General features: G+C 44.1%; 1 protein-coding gene across 1 annotated transcript in view; it reads left to right on the plus strand.

The window, feature by feature from the left end:
• The first annotated feature begins 18,599 nt into the window (after nt 1-18,599).
• XPO6 (exportin 6) overlaps nt 18,600-20,747 on the plus strand; it is a 38,604-nt gene continuing 36,456 nt past the window's right edge. Inside the window, exons 1-2 of the mRNA XM_057407941.1 lie at nt 18,600-18,690; nt 20,016-20,128. Of these exons, the coding sequence (XP_057263924.1) occupies nt 18,639-18,690; nt 20,016-20,128 (165 nt within the window). The 5' untranslated portion in view covers nt 18,600-18,638. The remainder of the gene's footprint in view (nt 18,691-20,015; nt 20,129-20,747) is intronic.

Raw genomic sequence — 20,747 nt, forward strand, 5'->3', positions numbered from 1 at the left:
AAACCTGGAGAAAAGGGGCTGTTCCCCCATGGAAGGGAGAGGCAAGTGTGCCCAGCCCCAGGGAGCTCCTAATGGCCTCACAGTCCCCTCCACCCCGCGCTTCCTGGAAGCAGGATAGACCTTGCTGGTCTGTGTCTGCATTTAGGTGATGCCCTGCTCTCCCCGGCTCAGTAACAACCCATGAGCTGCCTTGCAGTGCCCCCCCTAGCAAGAGGCTGGTCACGGATCAGTGTGGCTCCTGGAGGATGCTCATAGTGGTGATGGGGTGGGAGCCCATGGAAGCTCAAGCTCCACCGTTCTCCTCTGCTACCATCTGTACCTCTGCCAATGCCTTCTCAAAATCGTGGGAGGCTGAGAACAAGGAGAGGTGCTGAAGGGAGGGTCAGGACATCTTGTTGCGTTGCCCATTGCATTGGGTGGTTTTCGAGGTCTAAGTAGAGACAGACTCCGAACTTCGTGTAAGTTTAAAAAGGTCCAAATCCAAAATGAGTCTTTTCTCCCTTGTGTGCAACCGAAGTGGAATCCCTAATCAGAGAGAGCGAGCTGCTCGGCTGCCTGTTTCTCTTCTCCCACCCTGCTCCTCTGGGTCTGAAGCCTTTGAAAGGATGATTTGGACACTGGGATGAATTTCCAGGCCTCTCTTTCCAATGCACATGAAACACCAGACCTGCAAGACCTGCCCAAATCATGGTCTTGCCTGTGCTCCCACCCATTCCTGTTTATTTGGGGACCTCCTGTTGTGTCTCAGCACCGTGAACCCATGGGCTTGTTTTGTCCTGGCATACAAGCAGCTGTCCTTCAGTGGGATTGGGAAGCCATTCCCAGAGATAATCAGTGTGCTGCAAACAAAGCATCCAAGAACCCGAACAGAGCCAGATGAATTCCCAGCAGAACAGAGCAGGAGTGCTCAGGAGGACCTGGCCAGGAGCTGGGGTGGCCACAAAAGACCCTTGCCCACCACAGCCACCCTGGCTGGAGTGGATGGTCCCAGCATGGGGACACAGGTCTCTGGCATTTTAAAGGCAGTAAAATTGCATTTAGGTTCCTCATTCCAGAGGCAGGTGGCAGTTAGACTTTAGGGGGAAGTTGTTCCTTTACACGGGTGGGAGAAGTGGTGAATACTTGGATGCTCAATGAAATCTTTCAAGCCTGAAGAAGTTCAGGTCCCTCTTGTGCTAGGCAGCATGTGAACCCAAGAGAGTTGTCCCTGCCTGCATGAGAAGGAGAGTGAGAGCTATAAAGACCCTAAGTGAGGGTGCTGAGGCGCTGGCACAGGTTGCCCAGAGAAGCTGTGGCTGCCCCATCCCTGGCAGTGCTCAAGGCCAGGTTGGACGGGGCTTGGAGCAACCTGGTCTAGCGGAAGGTGTCCCTGCCCATGGCAAGGGGTTGGAACTGGATGAGCTTTAATGTCCCTTCCAACCCAAACCAGTCTGGGATTCTATGATTCTAAACCAGAGACAGCTTGCAAAGTTCAGAGCTTGCTGTCAGCCCCAAATCCTGTGCTAAAAGTGTTCTACAGCTTGGGTTTTGGAGGAAAGTATGAATAGAGAAAAGCTCCCTGTGAAGTTCCAGCATTTTGGCAGGGGTTGGAAGGGTTTGGAGGTGTTGGAGAGGTAGGTTTTGGAGATGGTGCTGTGCCTGGGGGTGCACATGGCAATTCACCAGCACATGGCAGTGAAGGGCTGGCATCTCCTGTGCATCTGCTTGGCTGTGAGCTGCATGTCATCTTCTTGGAGAGGTTTGTACCAGCCTGCATGACCCAGGAATGGTGTTCCTACCCAGCAGGAAGGGCTGAGAGGGCTGAGCGGGATAGGGGCTGCAGGGTCAGTGCTCTGCTGTGGAGAAGACATGGGACTGCTCAACCATTATCTTCTTCTTGAGTCTCATGATTAATTACCCCTACAAAGGGTTTATTTCCCTCCCTGTTGTTTTGTTTAATCCTGTAATATAAGCACAAGCATTTGCAATGTCCCCATATGCATACTGTCCCCTCTAAAGCCCATTAAGCTGCCAGTTTCAGCAATCCTTTCCAACTGAAACGCCGCAGGAGAGGTTGGAAACCACAGGAAGTGGTTTGATCTGTATTGACTTCATTGTTTTGGTGCTCCGGCTGGTCCCAGGCACCAGTTTGGTGCTGGATTTCCTTAAATTCACCCACTGCTGTACCTCCGTTAACACCCTCACCCAATGCCACATCAGGCATTTGGAAAACTGAGAGCCCATGCTGAGGTAAGCCCTCAGGTGTATGTGTTTTGGAGCGGGTTTCTATGCCATGTAGCTTCATTACCCTTGCTGACTGCAGGGTTGAGGGGCTCCCCTCCACCTCATTTTAGCTATTTAGTTAGCCAGATGGGCACAAACCCAGGGAACACAGCGTCCTTGCGCACTGGATTTGCCCCGTTTGCCCCCGGTTTTAGCCTTTGACAAGCTGCAGCAGTGACCTGGATTCCTTTCTGTGCAGAGCTTTCTGTAACTCTGCTGCAGATACTGGTCGTCAGCGGCCTCGCAGTAGCAGTGTGCAGTCCTGGGAGGGATACGGAGCTGAGCTGTGACATGCTTTGATGTGCACAATCTTTTTTCTCTTGAGAAGAAGCTAGAGGAGACATCTTTAATCCACTAGCTGCATGCACAGTCAGGCTTGCAGGGCTGGTAGGTGGAAATCTGTCTTCAGGGGGTTGTGATATCACTCACTATCACTGTAGCATGGGCTGGCAGTGATATGCTGAGTAACAACTGCTGTTCTTATTTTTCCCTTGCTCTACCTGCAGGGAAACATCATATCCCAAAATTGATCAGGCTGACAAAGGGAAGCCACGTACATGTACTTTGCAGTTGATCAGTAAGTAGAGGTGTGTTCAGCAGCTCATGGAAGTCTGCCTCCTGTCTCCTTTCACCCAGAGAGCCCCACTGGGCAAATGCATTACTTACTGGTCTACTTTTCCACCACTTCCTGCCTTAAGCCATTTTAGGTGATGTAGGCTCAGGCCTTGCACCTTTTTTCTTCAGGAAGTTGAGATCTTTGGTTTGCAGTTGTGATTTTTTTTCACCCAGAAGCCAAAATAATCATATCTGTGCACTGTTTGATGTGCTCCTGTGCACTTTTGTAAGTTTATGAAGCCTTTGTAGCCCATTCAAGTTGAATTTCATTAGGCCTTTTGAGAGGTTTTGCTGCTCTGCAGGGTGTCTGCTGGGGTGGGTATGGCCTCCTCAGTAAATGCAAGTAGCAGCCTACTACTGGATCTGTGAGTGTGAGGGATGTGCCTGCCTGCTCAGGATGGACTCATGAACTTCTCTGCCACATGTCACAGGTCTTTCTGAATTTAGCTTCAACCAAAGGGGGATGATATTGAGGTGGATTCTTTTTAGTGAATACTTCAAGAAGATGTATTCAACTGAATATTCGTATTAAAGATGAATAAATAAAACAGTAGAGTCTAGGGAATTTGCTAGACCAGTTGTATGTAACAAACTGCAGCTCTGCATGTGGAAAGAAGTTACAGAGTTTTGTGCTTCAGGGTTGCATTGGTAACTGCAGGTAGCAAAAGGACTCCTTAGTTCTTCCCTTACCTCCATACAACTATGCATGTGCAGCCTCCTGAGTTATTCCTGGCTTTCTTTTTTACCTTGAAAATCCAATTCTTGGTTCAGCTACCAGCAGAGTACAGGCTTCGGAAGTTATGAAGTAGTCCTCAGGCTGTGCTGCAGAATTTACTGCTGTAACTCACCATGTGAGTACTGTGCAAAATTTTCCTTATGTTCCCATTTCCCTGTAGCTCACAGATGGGCATGTTCTGTTGGTAGTGTACCCTCCTTCCTGGAAACAGTTGGGAAGGTGTGAAGATGAGCTGCTGTAAGGCATACTGGGAACAAATAAAACAGAATTCAGCTCTGCTGTCCAAAAGACAGACTTGTGGAAGCAGATTTTATTAGCTGAGGTTGAATTGGGTTGGTAGGGAGGGGAGTAAGCAATGAAAGCAGTAATAAATTAGAGCTTCGTTAACTGGGAAGGAATGTTGAGGACAAATTACAAAGTTTGAGCAGCCAGCAAAGGCAGGAGGAGAATACAGTGGTGTACAGTGAGCTCAGAAACTACATGTGTTGTGGAGCAGGTGTTGGTTCTCTGTGCTCAGATGCCACGAGTGGCTCAGAAATCTTAATGCCACCATTAAAAAGCTATTTAGTTTCACAGGAAGCTTGAATCATTCTTTTGCTTTCCGAGGTATTTGTATAGAGCAGCCCTGCTGTGTGAAGTTTTCTGCTTGTTGTAGCTCTGTGGTGGTTATCACAGGCTCACGGCACGTCAGACTAATGTGTATCTGCTAAATAGTTCTTGTAGGGCATCCGGGTTGTAGCTTTCTGAGAAAAGGATGCATCAGTGTTGATGATGCCATGATATCTTTGTAGAGAAAATAGTGTTGTAAAATACAGGCTCCTCAAGTGGGTTTCTGTGGAGTCAAGTTAAGCTCTAACCACAGGGTAACTAGCTCCAACTTAAGCACTCAGGTAGAACTCTTCAAGCTTTTCTCTTCTTTGATAGACCACAAAGTATTAATAGAGTTCCTTAGCCAATTTTTATGATCCTTCTAGATGATTTTAACAAACAGCTTTGAAATAAATACTGTTGTGGAACTAGTCCTTGAATGCATTTGTATTTTGTATCCAGATAAGCTATGAACTTGTCTCATTGCTCATTCTTTACCTTTTTTCTGCTGACACTAGCAAAGATGAGCCATCTCAGAGCTCAGTTATGATCACCTAAGAATGCCAGTTGCCTCGTGACTCCTATGTGAGGTTGGAAGTCAGGGGGTCACCTCCCAGAGAATGTATTCTTTAGTTATGTGGGGTTTGTGTCCTGCCAGCAACTAGAGGAACCACCTAGGAAAGGGGACTTCTTCCAGGAAATGCTGTTGTGTATCAGATTTAAAGGTGCCATACGAAGTCAGCCCTTCAGTCAGAGAGCTGCAAACAAGCTCTAGTTACAAAACAAGTCACCCTTCTTTAGGGTTGTCACCAGGCCTTGTAAACACGTGGCACGGTGGGAAGCAGACAATGAAAATGGCAGCACAACATCCAGAGATGCTCATGTCCCTGTTCTTTGTGAAGCAAATATTACTTGCAGAAATGAAGTCGGCAGTGGGCGTGTGTAGTTTGAATCTTTCTAAGTTTCCTGCAGCAACATCCTAGCTTTATTTTATAGCCTTTATCACATTCTTTTTTTTTTCTTTCTTTTTTTAGCGGTAGGTGCTGTCATTTTCTTTATGTTTGAAGCTTCCTTTGGAGACCTGCTTTTTTTTTTAAGCCTTCCGTTTGCTTAGGAATAAAGTATGTCTGGATTGCAGCGTATCTGGTCAGGTAATGGTGAGCCGTAGGTTATTCTGGCTCACTTGGTTGCCAAGAAGCTTGCTGCTGAATTACCAAAATAGTTCATGCTTATTATGTATCTCAGTGTAGCTGAGCTGGTGACCCTGAGGCTGGATCAGGTCTGCAGGCTGTGGTTTTGGGACCACTCCTGATGTCTCCTATGCTGGGAGGCTGAGGACACTGGTGTGGCAGAGGCAGCAGCAGCTTCTTGCTGTTGCAAAAGTCATGTTTTAAGTCATGTCTGGGCTGTTGTGCCTGTTCATGGAGCTGTTGAGCTACAGGGGTGTCCTGTCATAACAAGAGATGGAGGAGATGGTAAAGCTGAGCACGCTTCCTGGGCAGGCAGAAAATGCTCATGCATGGTGAGGTGTCCTCTGCTCAATGATGAGATTCTTGGGACCAGGAGGGAGCTGGAGTGTGTTGTCCCCTGCCAGAGGCATTGCTGGCTGATGTGCAGTACCAAACCCAGACTGCTGTGGTGTGCTGGTCTGAAGTTCTGTCAGCTTCCTGTGTATCCTGTTTCAAGTCTATAGTTCAAAAATAAAAGTAAACCCTGTTTAAACCATTCTGACTCACTCGACTGAGAAATGAGAGAATGGGAACTTAGAAGTTTGAGCTGCAGCTCTGACATCTGGCTTCCTTTTTCAGCCTTGGAGTCACGTCATAACTTTCTGTGCCCCTGCTTTATTAAATCAGGAAATGGGAGCTGAGACTTCATGCTGGAGAACTTTCATGTATTTACTACTCTGCAGCAAAGCCCGTGTAGGTGCAGAGCACAACCAGGTATGCCCAGCAGTACTGGCTGCCTGTGGTGGCCCTGAGTGAGGGCTGAGCCTGTACGTTCCTTTGGGCAGAGTTAAGAGAAGGGGGAATCGGAAATAAGCTTGGAGCAGGAAAGCTGGTCTGGAGTGTGGCTGTTAAGGCTACTTCCCTCAGAATGGAAGCTTTTTCTCTGAAGAAAATGCCTAATTTAGCAGCATGGTGATATATAAATACATTTGAAGATCTATAATTATTACAATACATACATGATATTTGAAAGACCTGCATTGTCTTCCATTCAACTAAAAGCTGTCAAAGGAAAAAAGTTGAGCCTCAAGATCCACTAAACCAGCTTGAAAACCCTCTTTCTGCCAGATGACGGTGGTGGCAATCCACTGATAGATGAGTGGTGATTGTTGCAAATATTTTAGTACAAAAGCATTAAAACTTGGCATATTTTGCTGAGCTCGTGCAGTGGGGTTCAGTGCTGTGATGAGATCTCTCAGTGTGTGGATGCCCAAAAGCCCTGAGGAATTTGTTTTGTTTGGTTATTTTGATGCATGTTATTAAGTGTTGCCATTTAGATCATGGAGAAGAAGCTGTTATGTTTCTCAAGGGTGTTAGTATATGCAAAGTAGAAAAACACTGTGGCTTTTACATGTATGGGCTGATACCTGTCTAGTAGAATAATGTGTCCTAAAATCTTTCCAAATCCCAGATTGGTTTGTGTTGGAAGGGACCTTAAAGCTCATCCAGTTCCAACCCCTTGCCACGGGCAGGGAGACCTGCTAGACCAGGTTGCTCCAAGCCCTGTCCAACCTGACCTTGAACACTGCCAGGGATGGGGCAGCCACAGCTTCTCTGGGCAGCCTGTGCCAGTGCCTCACCACCCTCACAGAGAAGAACTTCTGCCTAAGAGCTCATCTCAGTCTCCCCTCTGTCAGGTTAAAGCCATTCCCTCTTGTCCTGTCCCTACAGGCCCTTGTCCAAAGCCCCTCTCCAGGTTTCTTGTAGCCCCTTTAGGCACTGGAGCTGCTCTAAGGTCTCCCCTTAAGGAGCCTTCTCTTCTCCAGGCTGAACCAGCCCAGCTCTTAGCCTGGCTCCAGCGCAGAGCTGCTCATTATCCTTTTATCAGTCAGCAGATTATTTCTTGTTAATAACTGTATTTGTGTCACTCTGCTTTGGCCTTCTCTGCATCCCAGATATGAGCATGGCAGTCTCTGATTTTGGAGAAAAAAGGTGGTGTTTGCCAGCTTTGTTTTGACAAAATAAAATGCTTTGAATACCATTTAGAGCGGTAAAGCGTGTAGCGTGTCCCTGATCTCTCGTGAAGGTCTGCTTGTTCCAATGAAAGTGTAAATATTAGCAGACTGTAGAGGAATTGGCTTTACCCCTGCTGATTATGATGTTCAGGAAGTTGCTTACTCACCCAGACAGCCCTTGGGGTTAATATCTGTGGTCAGAAATGGAGCGGGTCCAGTGGAAGGTCGGGAATGGTGCAGCCTCTCTAGGCGTGGGCTCAGGAGCAGCTAAGGTTTATGAAAGGTGTTTCTGTGGTGAAGCAACTTTCCAGTCTGACCTTTTGCCCCTCCACATAGTATTCCTTTCTTTATCCACATTTCTGATTTCTATTTACAGTCGGGGTAGGAAGCTTTCACTCCACCCGATTTTTTTTTTTTTTTTTTTTTGGGTCTTCTGGCAACATCCCAAATTCCTGATGTTCCTCCCTAATCTTCCCTGATCCCTCTCCTATGAGGATCCTGCACAGAATTATATTTATTTTTATTTTACCATCTCCCTGCACCATGCTCCGTATTATCTTTTATTTGTTTCAACATCTTGGAGTTTGTGGCTGGATTTGCAAGTCTGTGTGTACTTTTAGCAGTGGACTTCTTTTATTCCAGCTTTAACTGCAGCATGAATGTCTTTCCAAGAGGGATTGTGAGTATTCCTTGTTGCCCCCTCTTTAGAGAAAAGAGCGTACTCATCTGTTTTGTGTACTGGCTTGTCAGGATGCCAAAGTCAGCATTGAATTTATGGGATGCAGCCTTCTAGAGCAAAGAGTGAGGGGTTTTTTCCTTATGGGAGATAATTTTGTTTGAAATATCTCTTCTGGGTTGATTCTCTCCTGCTTTGGTGGGTAAACCCAGAACAGATTTCTTCTGCACTGCAGTACTTGTCCCTTTCTTTGGGATTGAGGACGGTTTCTTTCGCTGAAGTTTATCTCTGTGGTTGTTTTCCTGGAGTGGTCGCTGGTGTTGGAGATCAAACAGTATGTTTAAGATCAAGGTCTGGAAATGATACAGTGAAGACAGCTGCTCTGTATCACAGAATCCCAGACTGGTTTATGTTAGAAGGGACCTTAAAGTTTGTCGAGTTTCAACCTCCTGCCATGGTCAGGGACACCTTCCACTAGACTGTGTTTGTCTGTAGTGCCTAGGGGTGTTTTTTGCTGTACCATTGCCCTGTTCCTTTGCTTCTCAGGGGTAAGATTAAATTTTCTGCAATTCCTTGACTTTCTTATTTAAAATGTGAAGGGAAAGAGGGGGACAGTGTGTTCATGGCCTATCATTTCTGACATGCAAGCATGGTGCTCAGGAGCAAGACTGTTCCTGCTCCCATCCATGGCTGAGGCTTCACCAGTCTTCTGGTCCTACCAGCAGCCCTGGAGACCAGGAGGAGCAGTTTTTGTGATGGAGGAAAAGCAAAGGAGGAAGCTGCTGTGCAGCAGCTGGCAACAAAGTTTCAGCTGCTTTTTCTTGTTTCCTGCTGGTGCTTGATGAAGTGGGCTGGGTCGTGGTGACCGAAGTCTGTTTGTGTTGGCCTGTCTGAGAACCCTGCAACTTTCTGTGCAGGTTGTGTGCAGTGCTTGCCCCAAAGCTGCAGGAGATGAAAGGGTGAGAAGCAGGCTGTTGCTGTGAAATAGCCCAAAGTGCAGAAACTTTGTAGATATCAGCATCTTGTTTTGTCTTTGAGTGGACTAAAAGTTCTTCCTGCATGTGCTGTCCTTTGGAAGCATTTAAGGTTAAAAAAAGAAGGTCTTGTATTTATTTCCCTGGTGTTGTCCATGATGGTTTCATTATACACTCTTAAATGCCCAACACAGGTTTTAATGTTCTTGACAGGAATTTAACTTGGCAATATCAGTCTTTCTTCGTCTCTTTAATAGGGAGTGAGTGTCTTGTAACATATCATGGGTTTGTGTAGTGGAATCATATACCTCCTTGGAAATCACATCTGGCTGGTGCAATATATTGGGTAAGGTATAGTCCTTCTCCTAAGCTTGCCATAAACCTTGCACTGATGGCCCTTTGTAGTCTGCATTGAAGAGTTTTTCCCAAGGTAATGGGCTAAATCATCATCATCCATCATCATCATTGAATCCTGCCAGGCAGAAGCAGATGTGGAAGAACTACCTGGAAAATGGGGAGCTGGGATGTGTCAGTGCCATTAAATCTCAACAAGGATTTGCCTTGCTGGAGCTGCATCTGAATACAAGTGCCATTTTAAGAAATGGGCTGAATAATTGTTTTCTTCCTACATTCACTTTCTTTTTTGCTTGTCCTGATGCTTTCCATTTCCAGCGCTGCACAGGTGTGTAATTTCAGAGGCTTCTTCAGTTAGGACTGCAAACAACTGTGATTTAAGAGGTGTCTGTGAATTGCCTGTAGGTTGAGATAAATATTTGCAGCTTTGCAGGCAGTGAAGTACTTGAGAATTGTTTTTTAAAAGTCCATTAATGCATCTTGGCCAGCTCTTGCTGGTGTACAGACATGCCAGGTTTAGACTCCTGTCATACGTCTTTTATAATGTCTTCTCTGGTCAAAGGAGCTGCCACGTGTGAACAAGAGGTGAGGAACAAGCTTTTCAGCATTTTGAAGCATCAAATATCAATCTGTAAGAGCAAGAATAGAGTTCTTTGGTTAAAACTGGAAGATAAGTGCGGCTTTTAAAACTGATTTCAACTTTGCAGTGTTTGTAAGTTCATTTTATGTGCTGTTGCTGCTCAGCTGTTGATTGTTCTTGAGCATGAATAAGAAGATGCAAGTTTTTTTCTTAACCCCTTTTTTTACTTTTTTATAAATATTTTTTATAAGGAGTTTTTTTTATTCCCTCCACAAATACCTTTTCTTCTCCCCCACCCCCAACATACCTGTGTCCAAAATAGTATGGCCTTGGGTTCTTGTTCTTACCTTCCTTTGTAAAACTTGGGTTATTTCACATAAAAGGGAAGGGTTATCTCAAAATGAGTTAAGTTAGACCAGCCCTGTGGTTTGTGCAAGCCTAAATTTGCTTATGCAGAGAAAAGGGAAGTGATTTGTACCCCGTGATCCTGGAACTCCTGCAAGAGCATTTACCTTACGAAAAAGGACAGGATCTCCCTCTATGGTGTCGGTGGCTCTTTTGAAGTGTGGCACATCCCAGGGAACGCAGCCAAGGGAGCATGTGAGGTGAAAGGAAGGGCCCAAACACTGCGATTGCAAAACTGTTCCTTTGAGATGTAACAGTTTCTGGACTTCACTGGGAGAGTTTGAGTTAGTTCTGTACTCTCGGAGAGAACCAGAGTCACCTTGCAGTGTTTAGCGAGTGGGAAGTGGCCCTTGGCAGATGCTCGACCTTGTGTGGTGTCCATCTTAAGAGCTTACTTTGACCGTATGGATTTTTTGTGATAAATTTTCAGCTGGGGTGTTAATCAGAGGTGGCTTAAAAAGTGGTGGACAGCAGCAGAGAACTGTCCAAGCTGAGTGTCTACTGAGGAAGCTCTAATGACTGTAGTGAGATTGTCAAATTTAAGCCTTAAATCCAAAAAGTGACTCTAGTCTGCTTTGGGCACTCCTGCACTTCTCATCTGTGTATCATTGTTTTAGCAACTAGTTGTTTGGGGTAATAATGTGTTACTAAGTCTTTCAGCAGCTAAACCACAGTAAATCAATTGGTGAGTTGTCGGCATGTGTGCAGCCCACCTTCCTTTTGGGGTCATCCTCAGCAAGAGCATGGCTTGGAATGGTGCTGCACCTAAATCTTACTTTGCCCAGGCCAGCTTGCTGTGATGATTTTTATCCCTTCAGTGGGTTTTTAAGAGAATTTCTAGGCGTTGAGTTTTGATGCTCTGTGCTTGCTGTGTTCCTGTTGTAAACAGGAAAGTGAACATGAAATGCTCAGTGGAGGATGTGCTGGCTACTGTGCTTGATTATGTTGATTTTGAGTTATTGGTTTAGAAAGAATCAGACTCAGACACTTGAGCCTGTTAGTCAAAGTTCAACCTTAAAACCTGAAGCCTGGTTAACTGAAACTGCCTAAACAAGGAGATTTAAGAAATAAGATCCCTAAGGTATTCAAAAAGGTGCCTGATTACTTGTGTAGTGGGCAGTGTTTACAGGTAAGATGATATCCCTGTCGTGTTTGAGAAATCACATTATCACTGCTGCCTCTTCACAGCCTGTCCCGTGCAGTAGTGTTCAGCCTGTGGTCATTTTTAGTCTTTAACTGATGTTTAAATAAAATAAATCAACTCCTGAAGCACAGTTTGGGGTTTCTAAAGTGGTGAGTTGTGCAGGCAGAAGGGCCTTGAGCAGCTGGACATTGGCTTCATCACAGCAGGGAGATGGACAGTGGCATGGTGCCTTTATTCCTCTGCTGGTTGCCTTGAGGTGGAACAGTAATTCATGACTCTTACAGTAGATTTTTTTTCTTAAATTATGGTGCAACAGAAATGAGTTTGTGAAATCTATGTCTCATTAGCGAGCTGCACAAGTTGTGGCCCTTGAAATGAGTGAACCAAGTAAGTGGGATGTATTCTGCAGCCAGAATATTTCTTGAAGTAGCACCAGGAGCCTGAGCTGTTCCCAAAGCACAGAATAAAGATAAGTCTACTTTTAGTTCATTAAAACCACAAAAACATCTCTGAAATGCAACAAGGAAGCTGAGAATAAAGCCAGAACCGTGTCTCGATACCATCAGCAGTGTGCTGCCTAATTTAAGACCTCTGTGTGATTTGTACTGATAAGGAGACCACAGACTTCAAAAATCTTGAGTTGGAAATGATTAAATGTCATGTGAGTTATAGTGTCTTTGAGCTGCACAGCTCTGCCTCCCGGTGTGTGCGTTCATCCTTTCTAGAGGATGTGTTGGGTGTCGTACAACTTCTTTCTAAAACACTATAATTCTGCTTTTGTTGCTAAAAATACTGCACTTGGTTCATGAACTTCACTGCATCGAGTGACTCGGGACTCCTCCAGGGGTTCACCAAAGTGGTGGTAATGTCTGCTTTGCTGATGGCTGCAGAAGGGAGACTTTTGTGGCCCACAAAGGCAAGTTTGGAATAACACACACTTTCTGAGAGTGTAATGACTAACTTACATGTTCATTACCATGTTATGTTTGGGCTTGGGCAGGGAGAGCCTCTGAAAGACACCCTGGTAATTCTTAAATGCGTAAATTACTACTTTAATACATACACATGTTGGGTATGTATATTACTAAGCTAGTCTTGACCAAGTTTCCAAAAAAAAAATCTACAGCAATAAAAGTGATAATAGAAGGAAGCAAATTCAGCTAAAGTGTAGTGGTTTATATTTGTACGTGTTTAACTGTGCTATGAAGTAACTGCAGAAAGCTGGAAGCAGAAGGCTCTGAGGTGGAAGAGGATGGGACAGTGTAATTCAGCAAAAGTAGGATGATGAGTTACTTTATACTAGCAGCTGCCATTGTGGTGTGTGCATGATTCTTCTTTTTTCTTAACCCTATGCACAGGCTTGGTGGCATTACAACAATTCCTGCTGGGGAACACTCCAGACAGCTGGGTTTCATATTGTGTGCTCTCCTGCAGTCCCTCCTCTTCTGGAAGAGTTCCCCGTTAAGGAGCACAAGTTGGTAGATGTAGCTGGTACACAGAGTAGGAGGTTTTGTGGGATGGTGGGTGTTAAATACGGTGTGAGAAGTGCTTCAGCGGTGCAGGTGTTGAAGGGAGGGATGGAATAAGAGTGGGCATCTGAATTAAAAAACATGATGGTATGCCTAACAGAAAGATTCCCTCCTCTTTGTCTGAAGAATAGAGATGTTGAAGAAGGTTTAGATTTTCCACTGAATGAGGTGGTTTTAAGGTTCAGCGTATGTAGTGCAAAAGCCAGTCTTCTGTGTCAGAGGAAAGTATTCCAGTGCTGCCTGAGGGGTAAAGTCACCTTTGTAACATTGCAGTTGCAATTAACATCTTACTAAAAAGAGCTTTGTAGCGGGATTACCTTAATTTTGTCTTGGAGTGATACCCATTTCCAAACACATTAGAGAAGTACTCAACAGACATAACCCTCCTCTTGCAGTTGTCATCAGCCTGAGTTGCCCTATTTAGAGTGTTGTTTGCATGACTGATGCTCTACTGAGCTGTTAATAGCAAACTGTAAAGTTAACAGCTTGTGTTTTTATGGCAAAGCATTAGGGAAGAGCTTTCTTTTAAAAGAATCACTTTAGACAACTTAAAATAAAATAGAAGGATAAGAAGTGATCTCCTAAATAAAAGCACTTCTGGAACAAATTGAAATAGCATTATAAAGCACTTTCATATCTTCCAGAATGATCGGGTACTTTTTTTTAAGGGGTGGGGTTGTCTTTGGTTATCTGCAAACTGTGTGTTTTCTCTTCTATTAAATTCGGTATACAATGTCTAAATTGCAATCCAAAAATCATTCTGCTGTCATTCATCAGAATTGGATGGGTAACTCCTCCTACCCAAACCCTGTAGTCCTAGTCTACAGACTGAACTGAATTTGGGATAGTCCTGGTTTAAGCAGCAGGGCACAAAGACTTTGCTTCTCTAGAGTTTCAATGAGGTGCAGTGAACTGGAGTTTGAACACCCTAAAATGCTGTAAGTTGGAAGCTATTAATATTTTTTCCTTAATCAACCCAAATTGGTTAATGGCTCATGCATCTTAAAATGTATTTGAACGCTAGCCCTGAAATCAGCCAGTACATCCTGGGTTTGTAGATCTTTTGTTTTGGTGGATGGAGAATGTCTCTGTGCAAGTTCTTGGTAGCGTATCTCATAACTTCTGTCAAAATAGGAGTCTGTAGTCTCAGCTGTGAATCTGTTATTTTTCTGGTTGTATGAGGAGGGAACTAAAGGTTGGAGTCCATAGATAAATGGTATGAGTAAGCAGCTACACCCCTCTGGTCTGAAAACCGTTAATGAAACACCTTTGGCAAACTTAATGAAGCAGAAATGGGGATGGTAAGGATGTAGATTGCCGGTGGCTGTTTCCCGCCCTGATCCATTTCAAGTCTTGTTCAGGTCACACAGGGCAATTCAGGAAGAACAGACTTGGGGCAGACTTGACCCTTCTCCAGTACCTGCAACATGGACCCAGTGCAGCACAGCAGCAGCTAACAGCAACTGTTCTGGGGAGAATCAGCTGGGATACGTCTCTCCATGATGGTATCTTTGAAACAATTTTGAAACTATAGTGTGGATGCCCTATTGAAACACAGGAATCTGTAGCTGTTGGTGCATTTAGACCTGCTTGCTTACTTTCATGTGTCAGTAACCTGTGACTGAGGGCATTATCTTTGGCTGGAGGGTTTGCTGAATCTGGCAGCTAAGATGATCTCTGTAGCAGCCTGCAGGTCAGAGCTCAGCCAGAGTTCAGGCAATTGGAAGCCCTGAGAGTGAGCCCTGGGGTTGAGAGGGATCAGATTTTACAACTGGTAAAAGTGAATGGGGAATATTTCAATTTTAATAGCTGAATATTTAGTGATGCCTCATGAAGGTGAATCAAGCTGCCAGCCCTGACCCAGAAAGTCTGTAGTAATCTGCTAATGATGGTCCAGACTTCATGACTTTCCCTGAAAACCTTTAAAAATGAAACACCAACCCTGTTGCAGATGGAGATGCCCTTCACTTGTAAGAGAGAAGTAGGAGTATGTTTATTGACACAAAGCAGTGATTTAACAAAGCTGATAGGAAATGCAACAGTGGATTAACGTGATTCAGTGGTGAGGTACACTTGATTATTATTGCATAGAGGACAGGGTCAGATAAAGCTGTCAGGAGTTCCTCCCTTTGAGTCATGAGTCTCAGAAAGTACCCCCTTTTGTTCTAAACTCCTTCTCAGAGAGGAGTTGGTGTGCAGCTGGATCCAGATGTAGTCCCAGACTTGGTCAGTAATTTATGTCTAAAGGATTGTATGTGCACAGTCAATCCTTTATATCCCTTAGCTAAGATTTCAAATTTTAGCATGCTCTTAGTCACTTAAAAAGGACCTGTGGCAAGAAATCTCAGCTGCAAGGAGTGACCTTGAGAGGTGTCCCTGCTCAAGGGGAGATCCTGGCATGCAGCCTGCTGCTGTGCAAGAGAGCTCCACAGGACCTGGCTGTCCAGTAGTTACGGAGTGTGATGATTGACTTATATTTGCATAGCAGCATGTTTCAGTTGGTGCACGCTTAACTGGCCCTCAGCTGTTGAGCAAGATTTATGGCCCTTAGCTATTGTGTTGGTATTTGTCTTCCCAAAGTCCAATGTAACCCTGATGAAGCCATGATGACCACCTGGCTATTTCTTAAGCAGGAAAGGGGACTTGGACAGAAGCTGAGCTGAGTAGTGCTGGTTCTGACTGCTCACGGGGTTTGATCTTGTCCTGATGTTGCAGGACTGAAGCTGTCCTTAATGTGTCTGCAGTGCTGCTCAGTATCACAATTGGCATTTCTCTTTGCCGACCCCGCTGGTACTTTTCTGTTCTTTTCTTCAATGCAGAGTAAGCACCAAGCCCTCAAGGAAAGCAAACTGTGTATTAGTTACATGTAGCCAGGTACAGTTGCAGGTGCTACAAACCGCTCTGCTTTCATTACAGCCTCACTAGATAATCTACTTTTTGGGGTTTCTGGATATAGAGACAGTAAATTTCCTCTGCAGCTTTCCAACAGCACATCTCCTCTTTATCTTGATGACCTAGTTATCAGAGCCTGTGCTTGAAAGGTGGGCGATTACCACATTCCTGGTTAGCTTGAGGAATACCCAAAGGCATGAGCAAGTGCAGAATGCTGCTTTTTATCTTTTCAAGCCCTGGTAATAGCTAAAAGGGGGTGGCCATCACATAGCATCTGTCGTTGTATGTGGGAGACTCTCTTGTTTGCAGAGGCCATCCTGGGCTGGGTTTTCATTGCTTCAGACAATCTGTGCTACTCCAACTTCCTCTGGACAAACCTCCAGAACAGCCAGGAGAAGTCAAATAGGAGAAAACCATCTCAGAGGCCATGCTGTTTCTTTCTGCCCATGTTGGCCTTGGATTCTGGCCAGCCTGGGCTTTGTACATAAAATATTTGTGGTGTTCTCTGTTTTCTGTTTTGCTTTTGCACATTGACCATTATGATGGTGGTGGTTTTAATATAGAAGATAAGCATACTCCTAGGAGTAGACTCAGTCATCTTCAAAATCTCAGTGTCAAGACAGTTTGAAGTCTGTGGAGGACATGTCAGATATTCAAGATTTATGAGAACTCTGCAATTTATTTCCAAAAGTAGGAAATAAATCTTGAATCTTGGAAAAAAATTACTTAACTACTCTTCCGAAAGAAGGGTTGAATTAACTATGTGAAAAGGCTTAGCCCTGCCATTCCTGTGTGCAGAGCTGATGCTTCGCTGTGAATTGAGGTGATCTTGATCTTGGCCAGTGGAGGGGTGATGTGGGAGAACTGTGCTCCTTAGAGAGGAAATTGCATCAAATTGACCTGCACAACATTTGGAAACTCCTTGTTGGGAGTTTGGCATCAGAAACTATTGGTGAGACTCGGTGTTGAGCAGCAGAGAAGTAAACTTGGAGGGATTTAGGAAAATATGGGTGTGTATGTCTGGATCTAGTGGGGAGGAACTCGCAGCAGTGCATGATATCCTAGAAATAAATGCACAGAAATGGCAGTGTGGCTGTTTCCTAATGTCATTAAGGACTCCACTTAATCAAATACATATTGCTGTTATCTAGGAAATGGTGACTGGCAGGAGAGGGACACTGTTGGGTGGCTGAAGGGCTGGCTTCAAGGGAGGCTTATAGTGTGAGGGACTGTTTGCAGAGGCCATGGATAACTGGATTAAAGAGGTGATAATGGGTGCTTGAGCTTGCTTAAGGTAGCAAAGTGGCTTTGATTTGATTGTAGGTTATTTTAAGCCAAATTCCCACTAACAGTGTTTCTTGCTAAAGCAGTCTCTGCTTTCTAGAGCAGGTCTTTGAAAAAAAAATAGAGGAAAAGTGGGGGAAGGAAGAGGAAAGGTAGGATGAAGTTCAGTGTTCCTTTGTAATTGGAAATGTGTGGTGTCCTACAGAGCATCCCTTTGCAGCTGTTGGGAGAGCAGAGCTGAATTTTGCTTTCCACACTGTTATGTTGAGCTGTTGGCTCTCCAGGGCGGGGGTTAATCCAGGTGTTTGAGGAGGGTCTCCTGCTGCTTGGCCCCACCAGTGGTCCTTGGGGAAACTGCTGTATGTGGAAATGGGACCTCACAGAAGCCCATCGTGTTTCTGCAAGTTGTCTCTTGCTCTTCTCTTTGTAGAAGGCTTCCAGGCATTGGGGTTGTTCCTGTTCTTTCTTTTTGAGGCAGAAATTTCAGTTTTCTTTAATGGCTTGTTTTGCTTCTGTGTAGATGAAGGTCGGGGCTTGAATCTTGATGCATTTATTATTGATAGTGTGCACTGAAAACATTAGAGGAATGACTAATGGCATGGTGTGTACTGCAGTAATACTGTTTTCTAAGGCTGTTTATCAGGCTTAAAATAAGGGAAGCATGGCATAGCTAGGGAGGCTAAGTTTCATGCTGTGCTTTTACTAGGATAATATCATCCCAAGTCCAGAAAGCTGCAAAGCATTAGTAATCTTGCAACAGCTATATACTAATTCTGATTGTTATTTTAGGACTTAAAAACACTGAGCTTTAACTGATGAATTCCAATAATAAAAGCTAAATTTGGGGATAGGAAGATGACCTTCCTGAATCAAATTGCTTAATACTTGTATACTGCTTCTCACAGTGCTGGAAATTCTTGCTGAGCAGCTTTGGTGTTGCAGGTGACACCTGGCACTGAAACAGAAGTAGGAATAGGTGTCAGGAGTCCTCTCAGAGACCATGCTCCCCTTGCTATTGCTGTGTTTAGTGTGTCTAAACAGCTGAAAGCCTCTTCTTGAACTTGCTGTCCTTGAGAATAATTTGACAAGGATTAACTAACTTAACATCACTAAATGCCAGCAAAAATAAATGAAGCTTCTTGTACTGTTTTCATTAATGCAGCTCAGCAAATGGCCGTTCATGTCCAAAGCTTTCACTTACGTAGTCAAACTTTATTGCTACTTGATAGCAACAAGCAGTTTAAATTGCAGATTATTTTGCCCTCCATCTGGACTTTGTACTCTTGTTGGGTGCATCTGTGACTTGAATGACACTGACCTCGTGTGTGCAAGTCAAAAGTGGAAGTTAGAGTTAACTCTTTAAATGTCGTTTCCAGGCATCTGAGGAGGCCTCACTACGGGCTTTGGAGAGTCTGATGACAGAATTTTTCCACAATTGCACAACAAATGAGCGGAAGCGTGAGATAGGTGAGTTCATGCCACTGCTAAAGGATGGGCCTCTTTGTTTTTGCTGCCTGCAGACCTCAGCAGAGCACTTGGTTACGTTCAACCAATACAGCATGAGAAAGTACTTTATCCCATACCAAACTGGCACCTTGGACTCTCCTGCTTAAGAAAAGGCTTACATAGTTTGTGTTTTGGAGATCCCATGGCATGTCCTATAGATAAGATTCAGTAACTCTCTACTGCTGTGAGCATGGAGGTGTTTTTTATCAAGGGTAGTAAGTTGGTTAGGGTAGGAGAAGGATGTTAAGTTTTTTCTGCCTGTACATTGTTCAGTTGCATGTGCTGGAAAACCTCTACCTTCTGCCTGGAGGTGAAGCATGAACTTCAGATTTGTTCAGCATTAAGAAGGGAAAGCAGAAAACTGGTTTAGCTTATGTGAAATGACAAGTAGGAATAAGCAGCAAGGTTTTATTTTGGCTGATGTCCTGAAAAACCAGCAGAGATCTTACGGGCTGTAGAAGCTCTATATTAGCTTCTTGCATCTGTCATTGATGGCTGTGAATAGGCAGCTTGCTTTTATGCTCAAACTTCTGCTATCTCTAACTTCAGTGCCAAAAGTCCCAGCTGGAAAAACTTCTCCCAGAGATCTGGTAAAATAAAGAATAAGTGACTAGGCAAGGGTGAGTCTTTTTTCTGTTGTGGAGATCTGCTGTGGAAAAGGTAAAAGCCTTCAGCACCCCCCATTTTCCTGCTTAAGTTGCAGGAAAGAAACAGATTGATTAAGGATTCAATATGATTCACCTGTAAAACAGCCCTGTAAAGTTTTCCCTTTGCCATGTTTGGTATGTAGTTACTCGATGCGAGGTGACCAAATCCTGTACCCAAGTGTTCAGAGAGGGTTTTTAATATGCTGACCTATACCAAAGTCAATGGCTCTTTGAGCAACTGCATTAAAATGAGGGGTTTTATAACACTGTGCCAGATCTGAAGTACTCCTTGTGTTTTGCAGTGACCTGGTATCCCAGCATTTGGCTTTTATAGATAAAATGGTAATGCTCATAGTATGATTTCTGTGTAATTTAGTTTTCTGCTATTAGTCTGGTGTAGTATTTGTCCAAACTGTATTCTAAAGTGATATACCTATTTCATTAAAGCCTATTATTAGGTTGCTTTTAATACTTTGGAGTGGGATTTTTCTTTTTTTCCCTCCTCCAGGCTGAGTCATTCCTTGAGCATGGGGTTTCTTCCATGCTCAGTGTGTTACTGCATTGCCAGTATACATTGTTAAGGATTTGTTCACAGCTTAAGAATCACCCTGTAATTCTTTAATACTTTGTTTTTTTCAGAGGAGCTTTTAAATAACTTTGCCCAGCAGATAGGAGCCTGGAGATTCTGCCTGTATTTCCTCTCGAGTACAAGAAATGACTATGTCATGATGTACAGTTTGACTGTGTTTGAGGTAAGCTGTGGCTGTTGCCTGCTTAGTGCATTTTCTGTCTGGTGCAGTTTTATGTGGCAATTGATTTGATTGGAAAATGTTTGTCTGAAAGGGGTGTCCTAGTAAGTATAGTGCAAAAGGATGCTTTTATTGTACTCTCCTAGAGAGGCTGCTTAATGGCAAGCTAAGAGTAGGAGAATATGAATCATTGTACAGAAACTGAAGAATTCATTTCCTGGCATCTCGCAGTATGAACTACCTCCAGTTTCAGAGGCTGCCTGAGTTTTCTGCACAATGCTTTTAAGAGTCATATTGCTTTTATAGTATTTTTATGGTCAGGAAGACTTGCATTATTACCTGCTACTCCTGCTAACTGTAATGCCAAGAGGGAAGACAAAGTTTTCTTTATTTTTCTGACATCTCATAGTTGTGTTTGATGCTCTTGAACAATATCCTGCAAGCTTATGTGCTAGGTGTAGAGGTAAGGTCTCTTTTAGAATACCATATCCCACCTATTTATAAAAGAAAAAAGTTATGGTTAAAAGCCTAAATATTGATTTGTTCATCTGCTGGAAGAAACAAGTCTTCTGTGAGCAGCTCTGTTTCATCAACTGACTTCTTCGTGACCACTGCAGTGTTT

Source organism: Pezoporus wallicus, unplaced genomic scaffold (genome assembly GCF_028554395.1).
Source record: "Pezoporus wallicus isolate ANWC-B61680 ecotype Strahan unplaced genomic scaffold, APGP_CSIRO_Pwel_v1 contig_4012, whole genome shotgun sequence".
Taxonomy (NCBI): domain Eukaryota; kingdom Metazoa; phylum Chordata; class Aves; order Psittaciformes; family Psittacidae; genus Pezoporus; species Pezoporus wallicus.